At 39.6% G+C, this 12,962-nt stretch overlaps 1 protein-coding gene across 6 annotated transcripts; it reads right to left on the bottom strand.

The window, feature by feature from the left end:
- Positions 1-1,365: 1,365 nt before the first annotated feature.
- LOC111599734 (serine/threonine-protein kinase 10) lies at positions 1,366-12,920 on the bottom strand. Of its 6 annotated transcripts, none has more exons than XM_023315489.2 (13): positions 12,374-12,619; positions 11,709-11,894; positions 11,118-11,584; positions 10,480-10,678; positions 10,105-10,415; positions 9,892-10,032; positions 8,385-8,460; positions 7,923-8,329; positions 5,553-7,859; positions 5,384-5,490; positions 5,189-5,321; positions 2,126-2,152; positions 1,366-1,843 (listed from the first exon to the last, which is right to left on the bottom strand). In XM_023315489.2, exons 3-13 carry the CDS (start codon positions 11,442-11,444, stop codon positions 1,694-1,696), a joined length of 4,185 nt encoding a protein of 1,394 aa, XP_023171257.2. In that variant the 5' UTR covers positions 11,445-11,584; positions 11,709-11,894; positions 12,374-12,619; the 3' UTR covers positions 1,366-1,693. The 6 variants fall into 6 exon arrangements, with proteins under 6 accessions (XP_023171257.2, XP_023171259.2, XP_023171256.2 ...); XM_023315488.2 differs by lacking the exon at positions 12,374-12,619 and adding an exon at positions 12,837-12,920 and having other exon boundaries at positions 1,782-1,843; positions 2,126-3,848; XM_023315486.2 differs by having other exon boundaries at positions 1,782-1,843; positions 2,126-3,848; positions 11,709-11,922; positions 12,374-12,636.
- Between the last annotated feature and the right edge of the window lie 42 nt (positions 12,921-12,962).

The raw sequence follows: 12,962 nt of genomic DNA, 5'->3' as shown, positions 1-12,962 counted from the left end.
ATGGCCAGCCAACTGACCAAGAGCTAAAGCGAACCGGCAGCTGACAAGCAAGCTGGTCATCTAAACCCCATGGGCACTATTCTAGTTTGTATATCATATATACTTGCGTATATATATATTTATATATATACATGAATGATATATATGTAGAGGGACTTTTCCTATGTTAAATATTCTTATGTAGTATTCAGAAGTGGTCAACCCTTCATCAATTCAGGAGTCGGATATTCCACAACATGCTTATATATATATATATATATATATATATATATATATATATATATATATATATATATATGCATTATTTTTGAAAATTGGTAAATAGAGTGTAATCAATAAATACAAGTGGGAGCGTTGACGTCGGGCCCTACTGGCCGCATAATACTCATTCGTGGTCCAAGCGCTGTCATCTCCATTTTTCGATTTGCTACGCCACAAAAGGCTTATCAACAGTAACTATATTATCTAAAACTTTAAAAGATATGAGCTTCTGTGGTTTGTCACGCCCCCTATAAACGAAGATATAAGCACTATACATTTTTGATCTTGGGCTGTCAATCCAAGTACATATATTAAAAATTGCAAGTCTCTGGCAATTTAAACATTAGTGTTTCTCATGATATCAAGTCTTTAGCTCTAGATTCCATAGCGGAAAATGGTTGGCGTTCATAGGAAAATTGATATTTATAAATTTAATTTTTAAGATAAAAAATGTTGCAATACTTATATTAAGCACATCAAAATCAGGTGGCGTTATCCAAATTAATTGAATGCAGTTTTATACCTTGAAAAACTGAGCCTTGTCATTGGAAACTTTTGGGCTAAGTAAATACCAAACAAATCAAGAGTCACAAATCTAGCGTTTTGGTCTTTTTTGTATATATTTTAAATTTTTTTTGTTTCTTGGATTTTTTATATTAAATTTATATATTTTTATATAAGCATAAACTTTTCCAAATATAAATATCTTTTATCATACTCTAGCGGCAATGCAAGGCCTGCTTTCACTCTCTTTCTCTGTCTTGTCTCAATTCTCAATCTCAGCTCTCACACAATTCGCACATTTTTAAGATGCTTCACATCATTTTTGATAAACTCTCACATACCATCATAACATATAAGCACATATGGCTTACTCATCAGGTGTGAATAATATATAAGTATGTAAGTATATTTACAACAGCGATAAGGTCAACAAAGGATCTGTGTGTGGGTTGATTTTGTTATTTCATGTTCTTTTTGTCTATTTTTTGTTTCGATAACAAATTATATACAATTATTTTATATATATATATATATATATATATATATATATATATATATATATATATAATTGATATTTACTCGAGAGTTGCAGATAGGACATGTACATAGTTATATGTATATATATATATATAGATATATATAGTAAGTATGAGTAATTGAATAAGTAGGCTAAAATACAATGCAAAAAAAGTAAAATTAAGTCTTATCCTTAAATTTAACGACACAAATCTTAGCTTGACCCGAACGACGCGCTGCTTGGCATTTTCTATAAATACACCTAGGTGCATATATATACATAAATATATTTATATATATATGTAAGTGTGTTAATATATTTGGGACTGAGCCTACAAGCCTTTGGGGATGGCTGACAAATTTTGCATAGCTGCTACTGCTGCTGCTGGTGTGCTAATGAGGCTTGTGGAAGTCATCCTTCGGAATAGGAGCTTAGGCTGCTCCGCGTGGAGCCCGTGAAATGATCGCGCTGCAATGCATCTGTGGGCATAGAAACGATCAAGGCACCGCCGTACAAGGTTTCCATCTCATCCAGCTGCTGCGCGAAAGTCTCCTCCAGACGCTGAACACAATAAAAAACACATCAATTGAAATAGCTTTTGATTAATACATTTTTAACTTTCAAGACTTTTTATCACACGCAATAACAGTTTTTGAAGCACACAACATCCAACTAAATACGTTTAAGATTCAGTATATAAAAATTAAATTTAATATTTGATATTTAATATTTGATACTTGGCATGCACATTAATAGCTAAGTGAGTTACACAAATACGTTGTAAGTAGAGACAGCTATAGTTAGATAGAATAGAGTTAAGAGCACTCTGGCCCATAGACTAACCTCTTGTTGCAGCCGCTGTTGTAGTTGCTTTACGAATGGAAGAAGAGCCGGCAAGAAAAGGTTTTTGTTTTTAACATAATTTTTACATTTTTTGATTGATTTCGTTTTTATATATATGAAAAGCAGCGCGTTGTTGTAATGTTTGTGGTGATGTATGTGTGTATAGTGTAGCTTCATAAAAGTGAATATCAATGCATACATATACATACATAAATGTATATGATTAAAGTTAAGTGTTTATATACTTGGTATGCTTGATAAGCATTATCAGCTTTTTAATTACATTCTTCGCTTTTTTGGTCTAAGTACTGTCTGCATAATAATACTGCTAAATGGAATGTAACGGTTGCAGGTAAACAATATTTAATATTTGGCATCATAGGCAAAACAATTGTTTAATTAACAAAATAAAAAATATATATAACTTTGGCAATTCGTAGTGGCAATTGACAAAAATGAGAATTTCAACATCTGGATAGTTCGAATAGTTAGAGATTGATGTGGTGTTTCTGTGGATGTGTGTGGGTATGTGTGAGTGTAAGTGTGGGTGTATGTGAGTGTACACGTGTGTATATTAAGCACCAAAAGCAAGCATTGTTATGAAAGAGAAAATGTAGCGTAGTTAGGGATTAGTAAAGTATATTAAGAGATGCCGCTTTAGTAAGCGGATTCGTAGCTGTTGTAGAAGTTGTGATTTGATATCCAATTTTTTTGGGGATGTTTAAGCAGCCGATGGGTCATCGTCCAAGCTGAGCTGGCGCTGGGTTATACGTGGCAGCGTGTACTTGGCCGCATATAAATCGTGATAGAAGTCATCTGTGACACTGCCGTTGTGTGTGGGCTTCAGCGTGGAGCGCAGCTGTGGCTGAACCTCATCCAGCAAGGCGGCTGCTTTGAGTCCCGCATCGAAAATCAGTTCGGCGTCGCTGTAGTAGCGAGTCGAAGTGCTTAGCTCGTGCATATTGTTCATGGACATGGCGCTGCTCAGCGAGGAGCGTCCGCTGCTGCGGCTAGCCAGCGACGGACGCTTGATAGCAAATGAGGTGGAATGCAGAAGGTGCTGTGTACGGGCCGTCAACTTGGGACCCTCGTGTATGCGCAATTCTACGGATGGCTCTTGCAAATCGGGGCGTCCGAATCGATTCGCTACCAAGCCCAATTCCTCGGGCGTCTTTGGCGGCGGTGGGGTTGTTGTCTGCTTGAATGTACTCATCTCTGGCTTGGATTTCATTTCATCTGCGCTGTTCAGCTGCGGGTTTGTGGTTACCACCTTAACCAACTCATTCGGTGTCGCATTTACTGGCATTTTGGTAATCAAGCGCAAATGTTGCTCTCCTGGCAACGTGACCACGCTCGTACGCTTCATTTGATCCTCACCGTCGTCCTCCTCGGGTAGCATCAGATCGCTACGCATTTGGGCACGTTGATGCTTATGCATGATCGGCGTACTCGGTACGCTGCGACTAAGATCGGGCGCGGAGCCCCGAAAATTACCACGGCCACTGCCTGACCCAAGCATTAGAAGTGATGAACGCGATCGGGGTAGCTGCTGCTGATCAATGAACGTATTACGCGGCAACAAACGCGCCGATCGATCATTAAATATACCGCGAAGCCGCAAAGGAAGCTCCACCTCGAGGTTCTCGAACTCGCTTCGATTGGATACGATGCCATAACGCTTCTCATGCTCATCGATAGCAGTGCTTACCAGGACATTCAGTCGCTGATCATTGTTGAAGTTGAAGTTATATTAGTTAGCACATGCAAGGCCCGGGACCAGCCAATTGGTCAATTGGTTGTTTGGTTTGGTTAGTAGTTGAAAAGCCCAGCATTTTAAGCATTTTTTGCAACAATATTTAATATATCGTTATCATACATATATATATATATATTTATACATATATATTTTGTATTTTAGTTTTGTAGGTAGTATTGAGTAGGTAGAGTAGTAGGCCACCAAAGTGTATGCATATGCGTGGGGGTGTAAAGAGAGAGAAAAAGTTGTTCAAAATATATATAACTTAATTTGTCGAGCACTGCATTTTTGTTGTTGGTGGGCTCACCAAACGTAAAACGTTTTACAGTTCAGCAATAATTGAATAGCAACAGACTTGGTTTTGAATAAAATAAAAATGTATTTCAATTAAGATATGGCGATATTATTATACCATACAAAACATTACAAAGGCTTACTTCACTTTGCCATTGTACTGAACAGCAAATAAACGTATAACATTATCACATGAGAACCGAGCCAAGCTGAGCAATTAAATGTCGTTTGTTTACTTCTAAATTTTCTTTAAAAACAACTATCGGTAGTTGAAATCTAATTACGTTGGCTTAATTTTTAAACAGAGTTTTCCTCTATTAAAACTGATTTTTGACTCACTGAAAACAGGAGCGTAATGAGTTTACAATTAAATTTAGGTCAAAATGAAGCTAAAACTTTCGTTATAGGACTGATCTAACATATTGATATTTTTCCAATACATAATATTTACTACGTATAATAAACTTATCAATTTTACACACAACTTCTCATTATATCGTATTAGCATGAGTAACTGATTTTCATATGTCCAATGCTAAAAAAATTGTGTCATAAAGATAAAGTTTCCTTAGTCATGACTGAGTTATCTGCATATAAATTGTAAGCCGTAAACTATTCAATTATTGCTCAACACACAAGTGCAATGACGTTATGACGTTTGAAAGAACGGGCACGAGGCAGAGGGCAGAGGCAGAAGGGGGGCGAGAGTGGGGCAGAGATCATGGGGTAGCACAAAACACCACAAAACATCACCGTAAACCAAGAAATAATAATATTTACAGCAATATTAAAAAGTAACTTAAAATCAATCCAAATCGAACTACAGACAATTGTACAAAAAACACAAAACACTAAAATGGAACTGCTAGTTTTTTTCTTTGGTAAAACTAGCCTTGGCTTGTGGGTGACTTGAACGGTCAGGTATGGGGAAGGGGCATAACAGATAGAGAGAAACAGAGCGAGAGATAATAGGCGAGAGAGTAAAAGTAAAAGTGGAAACCGAGTATACACACCTGTTTGCGGGGCACTAGCTGTTCACGCCAATCGCGTAACTCCGACTTCAGCCGCTCATCAATCTCCGAGAGCTTGGCATGTTCGTGTTCAACAAGGGCCTTGCGCTTCTCATTCTGCAGTTGTTCCAATTCTCTATAATGTGAACGATATCAATGAAGTATTACAAAAAAAAGTCTCGCATCCAGCTGGCTCACCTAATGGCGCTTTCACGTGTGGCACGCAACTCCTCCAATTGCTTTTGGTGTTTGACCTCAAAGCGACGTTCCTCCTGCATGTAGCGTTTCTTCTCCTGCTCCTGGAACTGTTGTAAGAAAGAACACCAGTCTATAAGTGTTTTCAACCATGATCGGTTGATTAACCCACCTTCTTTAAACGATCACGTTCGATCTCGGGATCCAGACTTGTAGAGATGCGCAAGGATTCTCGGAACATGAGATCACGCGCCTTGCGCTCAGCTCGTATGCGCTTTGGCAAGGCACGCTTCTCGAGAGTTTGCTTCTTGAGTAAATCCTCCTCTTTGCGCTGCAGCATGCGTTTTACTTGATCCAGCTCCTTTTCATGACGTACGATCATTTGATGACGCTGCATGAAGCACAATTCCTTGACATGTCGCTTGGAGAGTTGATGGCGTTCATGCAGCTGCTTTTCCTCCAATTCCCAGAGCAGAGCTTCGCGCGTACGCATGGCATTCTGTTTCTGTTGCAGGAAATTCCGATTAATGGTTGCCAAATGGTCACGATGCTTCTCGCTAAGACGACGCAGCAGCAGCTCGTGACGCTCCTTGAGCGAGTCAAGGAACGTCCGCTCCTTCTCCTCGTGGTCCAGCTCCATGGCTGTACGGCGCTGTTTGAACTCGTCCTTCCGTTTATCTTTGGGAAACAGATCCACCTCCTGCTTGAGCAGCCGTATCTCCTGCTTAAGATTTTCGCGGAATATCTTAAGTTCTTGTTCCTGCTCAGAGCGTATACGTTTCGAAGAACTGCGTAGCTCATTCTCTTGCGTCTGTTCGGTTTTTTCGATTAGCTGTTTGTGTTGACGAGCAAGAGTTTCCATGTCCGTATCGTAGGTCTTCTCAAGCGACATTCGTTCCTGTTCGAAGCGACGATCTTGTTGCTCCTTTGCCAGCTGTTCCTTGACATGCAACTCGTTTTGCTGTTTCTTCTCCTGTTTTTGCAGCATTTTCAATTCGCGAAGCTCCTGTTTACGGAAATCGTGATCATCATAGATACGTCCATTATCCTCATCGCCATAGATGACTCGACTAGTCGTTGTGGTCATTTGCACGCCATCGATTTCAAATTTACGCGTGCGCTTACGAGTCTTTTTGCGCAAATTGCGCAGCTCGATCTCCTCCTTGGTGAGTCCACTAACGCCTCCGGCTTTGGCCGCCGGCACGCGTGGCTTTTGACGTATAACTACAACATCCGCTTCCTCTTCCTCGTCAATAGACAGTGCCAGCCGCTGATGATGTAGGTTGCTACGGTTGTTATTGGTTATCGGAGGCGGCGGTGGCAACATGGACGCATGCAACTGTTTTGTATCCACTTCGCTACGACTGTCCTGACTAGTGTTAGTTCCAATGCTGTCCGCATCACCACCTCCGCTGGTTATCAGCACTTCAACGCCGCGTCTTTCCCGCACGGAGCCATTCTCGCTCGACCCGGAGCCAAGGCTGCTGTCGGGTGAGATGCGTTTCTCTTGCTCCTGGCCGGGTTTAAACCGGTTCACAATGATGCTCACATCCTCAGGCACTATGCCATTAGCCGGCTGGCGCTTGCCGATATCGCCACCATCATTAAGCTCTTGATGGCTGCTGTCCTTAACCTTGATGACCTCATCACCAACGGTGACAACGGACACGTGACTGGTGTCCATAAGCAACAACTGATCGCTGTGATCGTGACTGCCCGATGCTGTATTGTATGCCGAATCGTCATCCGCGTACGATGGACTCACAATCAATACCTCACTCTCGTCCAGCTTACGTGCGTGGACAGCACCTGCAGATGCTGGTGCTATGCAGCTGTCTTGGTTATCATTTACAGACAGTATCATGGATGACTGCTTCATCTGATCCCCAAGACTGTCGTCCAGTGAAGGGAAATCTTCATCCGTGGATGACTCATGAAGTTGCCTGCTCTTGTTCAAATCATTCGACACGATGATTACCTCATTTTGCGTCATTTGTGTTGATGGCTGTGAATTGTCAATGATCACCGGCGGATGGGTGCTTGTCACGACTGTTATTTGACTAACCGATTCCAGGCTGTTTGGCAGCACTAAATGCTGCGTGGGCGGTGGTGGCGGCGGCGGTACCGATTGCTGTTGACGCAGAGCAGACGATGCATCGCTGCTGTTGATGGTTATTAGTGAGGTACTGGAGCTAAGCACATCGCCCGCTACGCTACTCGAGCTGCTACCCGTGGAAGCTGCCGACTGCACGGATATAATGGAAGAGGCAGTCGGAGAGGGTGGCTGCGGCTTGGTCTCCCCAGTATCTTGCCCAATGGTCACTTCGATGGCGCCTGTGGGTTCTGCCAGTTGTTTAGGCGATGCTGTTGTCTCCACGTCCAATGTAGGTGTACTTTGTGGCTTCTTTGCAATTGTAGCAGCTACGACGACTGTTGAAGGCGGTGGAGGCGCTTTGCCTTTTTCCTTTTTGACAAAGTGCTATTGTAAAGAGTTTTAAGCAATTAAATTTTGTAATTAGCCAATGTTTAATAAACCGCTCACCTTTTTCTCAGCATCAGACTTATCATTTGTTTCTGCAACGTCCTCACTTGATTTTTTTAACACGGCTGCAGCTGGTGGCTGTGGCTGGGGATGCGGTTGTTGTTGCTGTTGGTTTTCTGACGCTGGTGGTGTTGGGGGCGCTGGTGCAGTCACTTTGTTATGCGGTACTGTTGTTTCGGTTACTCCGGGCGCATATTGTTCCTTATTCTGGTTTGGTTTTTCTGGTTTTGTTGCTTTAGTTGTTACTACTGTTGTTGTTGATGCTGTTGCTGTTGCTGCTGTTGCTGCTGTTGCTGCTGCTGCTGCTGCTGTTACTGCTGCTGAAGCCGCTGCTGTTGTTGGTAGACTGCTACTTGGTTGGAATTGCTCTTTGGAATCCCGCGAAATGGATGTAGGTGTACCTGGAACTATATATAAAAAGAGTTCAAGTAGTCTAATACGAAAAGTTAAATTGACACTTACGTTTATCAATGTCTTGGCTCTGCAGCGAAGCAGAGTCATCGTCCAAATCGAGCTGGAGCGCCGAGTTGCGGGGTTCCTATGCAAAAAATGCATAACGTTAGTAAATGCACATACAATTTTACAATTTTATAAAAGCGACTAGCTGAAGAACTGCAGTACGAAAGCCTAACTAAGAACTTTAAGTCATTTGACAAAAAAATAAAATGCTTTTTCATGAATAAATTTAGATTATCATATAAATGTTAACAACCCGCGCGTAGAGAACAACTGTCATAACATATGCCTCCCTCTTATATTAAGGCATGATTAACTATGTAAAAAAAGTGATCTTCAAAATCAATACAACTTTTTCAGAGCACAGATGAAGGTATTTTTTAACCCCGCCTATAATAAAAAAGCAAAGATACCTGATAAATATTATCTATATTGATAGATAGAATTTATCAACATAGATAAGAACTAAAAAGTTCGATAAGGAACATAATAATGGATCGAGTTCTTAATAATATAATAAGAACTAAATATATGTCTGTATTTATGTATATAATATATATATACATGTAAAATAATATGTGTATACGATAAATATATATAAATGTATATATATTTGGTTCTATTGTATCATATATTTTTTACATATATATGGGAAATATAGCATATCCTTCGTCCAAGTCGAGCTAGAACGAGATGCGGGGTTCCTACGCAAACATCGTCAAAAACCAAACTATTTCATAAAAATTCCCCGCTGAAGATCTTAAGTACAAAGGCCCCACTTATTACATTAAAGAATAATTTTAAAGCATTTGCAAATAAAATACTTTTTTTGGACCCGCGCTTAACACAAAACAAAATATATATATAATATAAAATACATATATATATAATATAAAATATATATATATATATATATAATATAAAATATATATATATATATATATATAATATAAAATATATATATATAATATAAAATATAAATATATTGTATAAAATGTTTTGAAGCACTACAGTGTGTTCGTGACTTCCGAAAAGCAAAAAAAACTTAAGAATTGAATGCGAGTATATAAAGCAAGATAAACATTTGGCAATGCTGATAAAAATAAGTATAATAACTTGAATATAAATAGAGCGTGCGTTGGACGGAGGGACGGCCGTCGGGGAATTGCTGTAGAACGACTTACCAACCCTCTGATAGAGCGAACGCCGCTTCTCTTGGCGTTTAAGCTTCTAAATCAATTGCAGATAAACAGACACACAAATAAAAATACAAAAACGATAACAAAATATGGCCGAAATAATGACAGACAAATAAATTAAGAGATTTATCGCAGTTAGTTATTTCGATTTTTTTGGAGTGGGCATAGTAGAAAGGACAAGGAGGCAGCGTGTAAAAAAGAGATATACAAAAGACAGAGAGAGTTAGTGTCATCTCTAGCTCTGGCTGTAATACAGGTGCATATTGTGCTGGCAACAACAGACAGTACAGTGAATAGTCAAAACTATAGCTAACCTCAGCCTCATCATCGACGACCTCCTCGACGACTTCGGCCTTGTACTCGAGTAGCAAATCCTTAATCGGCTTCGCGTCCAGATTGCAGTTGATAAAACCATGCTGCAGTAGCACATCTGTTGAGGGACGCTGCTGGGGATCCTGAAAAAGTAAAATAGACACAAAACCGTTAAGTTTTACATGTTATCATTGGTAGCAACAACCAAAACGCACCTTGACTAAAGACTTTTTAAGAAAATCATTGAATTCCTTGCTCCATCTGTTCGGGTGATCCAATTTCGGCGGCTCACTCTTTTGTATTTTGAGCAGTACACGCATGGGCGACATCTCGCTGTTCGGCGGCTCCATTTGCGCTAACTCAATAAGTGTGATACCCAGCGACCAAATGTCTACCTTATGATCGTATGGATTGTCGCGAAACGTTTCGCACAATACGAGTTCTGGGGCCATCCAATAGGGCGTACCAATGAACGTGTCATGCTTTTGCATTGTATGTTTATTCTTGGCCGACACACCAAAATCAGCTGTAATTGAGTACAGAGCAATTAATTGAGAGAATACTTAATTAATTTAAAGCGAACTGCATACCCAACTTGACGCCGCCCTCCATGGTGAGCAGCACATTACCAGCCTTCAAATCCCGATGTATCACCTTGTTCTTGTGTAGAAATGTAAGGCCCTCGGTCATGTGCTTGCACACATAGGCAATCTGCGGCTCTGTAAGCGCCTTATCCAGTTCAACCATAATGCTGTCCAAAGCACCGCCGTCACAATATTCGATGAGCATCTATAAATTAAATTAAATATAAAATAATATAAATAATTTTAATATACAACCCTTTATTTACAGCTAATATAGTCTGTAAACATATTTATCAAGTTTACATATATTACATATTGCTCTGCATAACATATTTATAGTTTTACTTTATATGATTACCAGTTAGATAGTAGTTGGTAAAAGGAATATAAAATCACTTTTCAGAAAATATGATTTACTAAAATTTTCGTAAATAATTCATACGCTTCTTATTTTACAAAGCATTTACACTACATTTATGTTTTAATTTGAAATTTTACCGATTCAAACTGTTGTATTTAAAATATTTATTCAATCATTATTAATTTGAAATGTTTGTTATTACTCATTACTGTGTTACAGTCAATTCCCTAACTAACCTCTTACAAATGCCACCACATTAGTATGCGAATTTGTTATGACTCACCCAAAGTTTGTCATCAATTGAGAATGCTTCGTAGAGTTCCACAATGTTTGGATGTTTAATTTCCGAGAGTATATCGATTTCGACCATGTGATCGCTTAGATTTTCCTCATCCTCGAGCGTGCACATTTTGGCGGCTGCAAACCGTTTGTGTTCCTTGTGCTGGGCCTTGTAGACCTTGCCGAAAGCGCCATCGCCCAATTCCCCGACCATTTCCCATAATTCCTTTGGATCGGTATCCATTTTAATATTATTATAGAGGCGTTTTTTCTTTGCCTCGCCACCACCGCCGAGGTGAAACACCTTCTTTAGATTAGTTATGAAGGACATTTTTTCTACTTTCTTCTTGTTCGTTTACGTCTTGCAGAAATGCGAATGTAAATATTGTTTTTATTTTGGGCTCTTTGTTCTACATACTGCAAGGAGCAGTGGCCACCGCCAGATTAAACTAGATTCCAATTTGGTGAAAGCTGCGTAACAACAACAACAACACATGCATCATTCATTGAGCTTGAGCTTCATTGATCGATTGAGCTTTGGTAGCTATTGTTTTTTTCTTTTCTTTTTTTTTATTTAAACTCTCTTGTCGCTCACCTGCCTTTTCTATTTTTGCTGCTACTTCTTTTTCGTCGTCGTCGTCGTCTTAATGTAAATAGAAATGGGCCAAAGTTTGGTTTCGTGGGTTTGGCTCTGGCTGTAGCTCTAACTCGGTGACGACTATTTAACGCTTCTGTATGTTTATAATTTAATTAGCAGCTCTCAAGCTCTAATATTTGTACACTACATAGAAAGAAACACATAAGAACGGCTGCAGAATGATTACAAACGAGAAAAGCAAAAGACGTAGACAAAAAGAGCGTAAAACGACTGCCTGTTCGTGTGCATGTATTTGTGCGTGATTGTGTCTGTGTTTAAGTGTGTGCGTGTACATTTGCATGTGTATGAGTATGTCTACGAGCTGAATCTGAGACTTGTCTCATCTTTTACTTGGCTCTTGTCTGGCTTTTTTTGTTTTCTTGAAACAGCTTTTTGAAACAGCCAGCAGCTTGCACTTATGTGATAAGTACCCTAATTTAAACCGTGCAATTCACAATTTGTAAACAACACGCGCACTCAAAGCCTAAGCCTCGTCCTATAGTTGCTCATTGATGATTACGCTGCGGCCGCCCATCAAACTGGACGTATGTAAATGCCTGTGCGCGCGTGTATGTGTGAAACTGTAGACGAACGCAGCAAGCGACGGCAGCAAAAACCATTACCTCATCGTCGCATCACAATCATTTTATCATATCAGTTGGCTACACGATACAAATGACAAACACTCGCAACAAATTTAAGGGCATTACTGAACTATGCACGTAGATAAAATGTTTTTGCACTCAAATTGCTAATTGCTTCGGATATTTTGTCAATTTCTCTCGCGCAACGATAACCAGTGTGACCAGTTCTGAAATTCCACAGCAACGATATGGCAACGTGCATTGCTTAGGGCATTTAGGCATGTGTTAGACGAGCACAACTACTGTGCATGTGGAAAGCCGCCAAGGGCAAAAAGAAACAGCACTTCACGACTGCTACAAATGCACACAAACCAAAAACGATAACAAAAAATGTTTGGAATTTTATTATTAAAACTATTACTAATCACTTGTTGGACTGCTGCTTCAAATAAGCAGATCTTAGGGGTTACGCAAATATATCGATACTTCGATCTATACATACAATATTTTTAAATGTACAGAATTGTCAGACGCTTGAAATTATTTTATGTTTTGTTTTAATGGAATTTAGAATAATCGATTCCCAATAACCACCTAGATATTGTTATACAAAACTCATCGATAGCAC

Source organism: Drosophila hydei, unplaced genomic scaffold (genome assembly GCF_003285905.1).
Source record: "Drosophila hydei strain 15085-1641.00,03,60 unplaced genomic scaffold, DhydRS2 tig00000060-arrow-pilon, whole genome shotgun sequence".
Classification (NCBI taxonomy): Eukaryota; Metazoa; Arthropoda; class Insecta; order Diptera; family Drosophilidae; genus Drosophila; species Drosophila hydei.
Note: the sequence above shows the minus strand (reverse complement) of the source record. Positions and strands in the feature narration are given on the sequence as shown.

Excerpts from the sequence above, each read along its gene's own strand:
- LOC111599734 (XM_023315488.2), bottom strand. The coding sequence starts at position 11,444 with ATGTCCTTCATAACTAATCTAAAGAAGGTGTTTCACCTCGGCGGTGGT. Across the intron at positions 10,679-11,117 it reads CAATTGATGACAAACTTTGG|ATGCTCATCGAATATTGTGA; the intron begins GTGAGTCATAAC and ends TTTAATTTATAG. Across the intron at positions 10,416-10,479 it reads GGAGGGCGGCGTCAAGTTGG|CTGATTTTGGTGTGTCGGCC; the intron begins GTATGCAGTTCG and ends ACTCAATTACAG.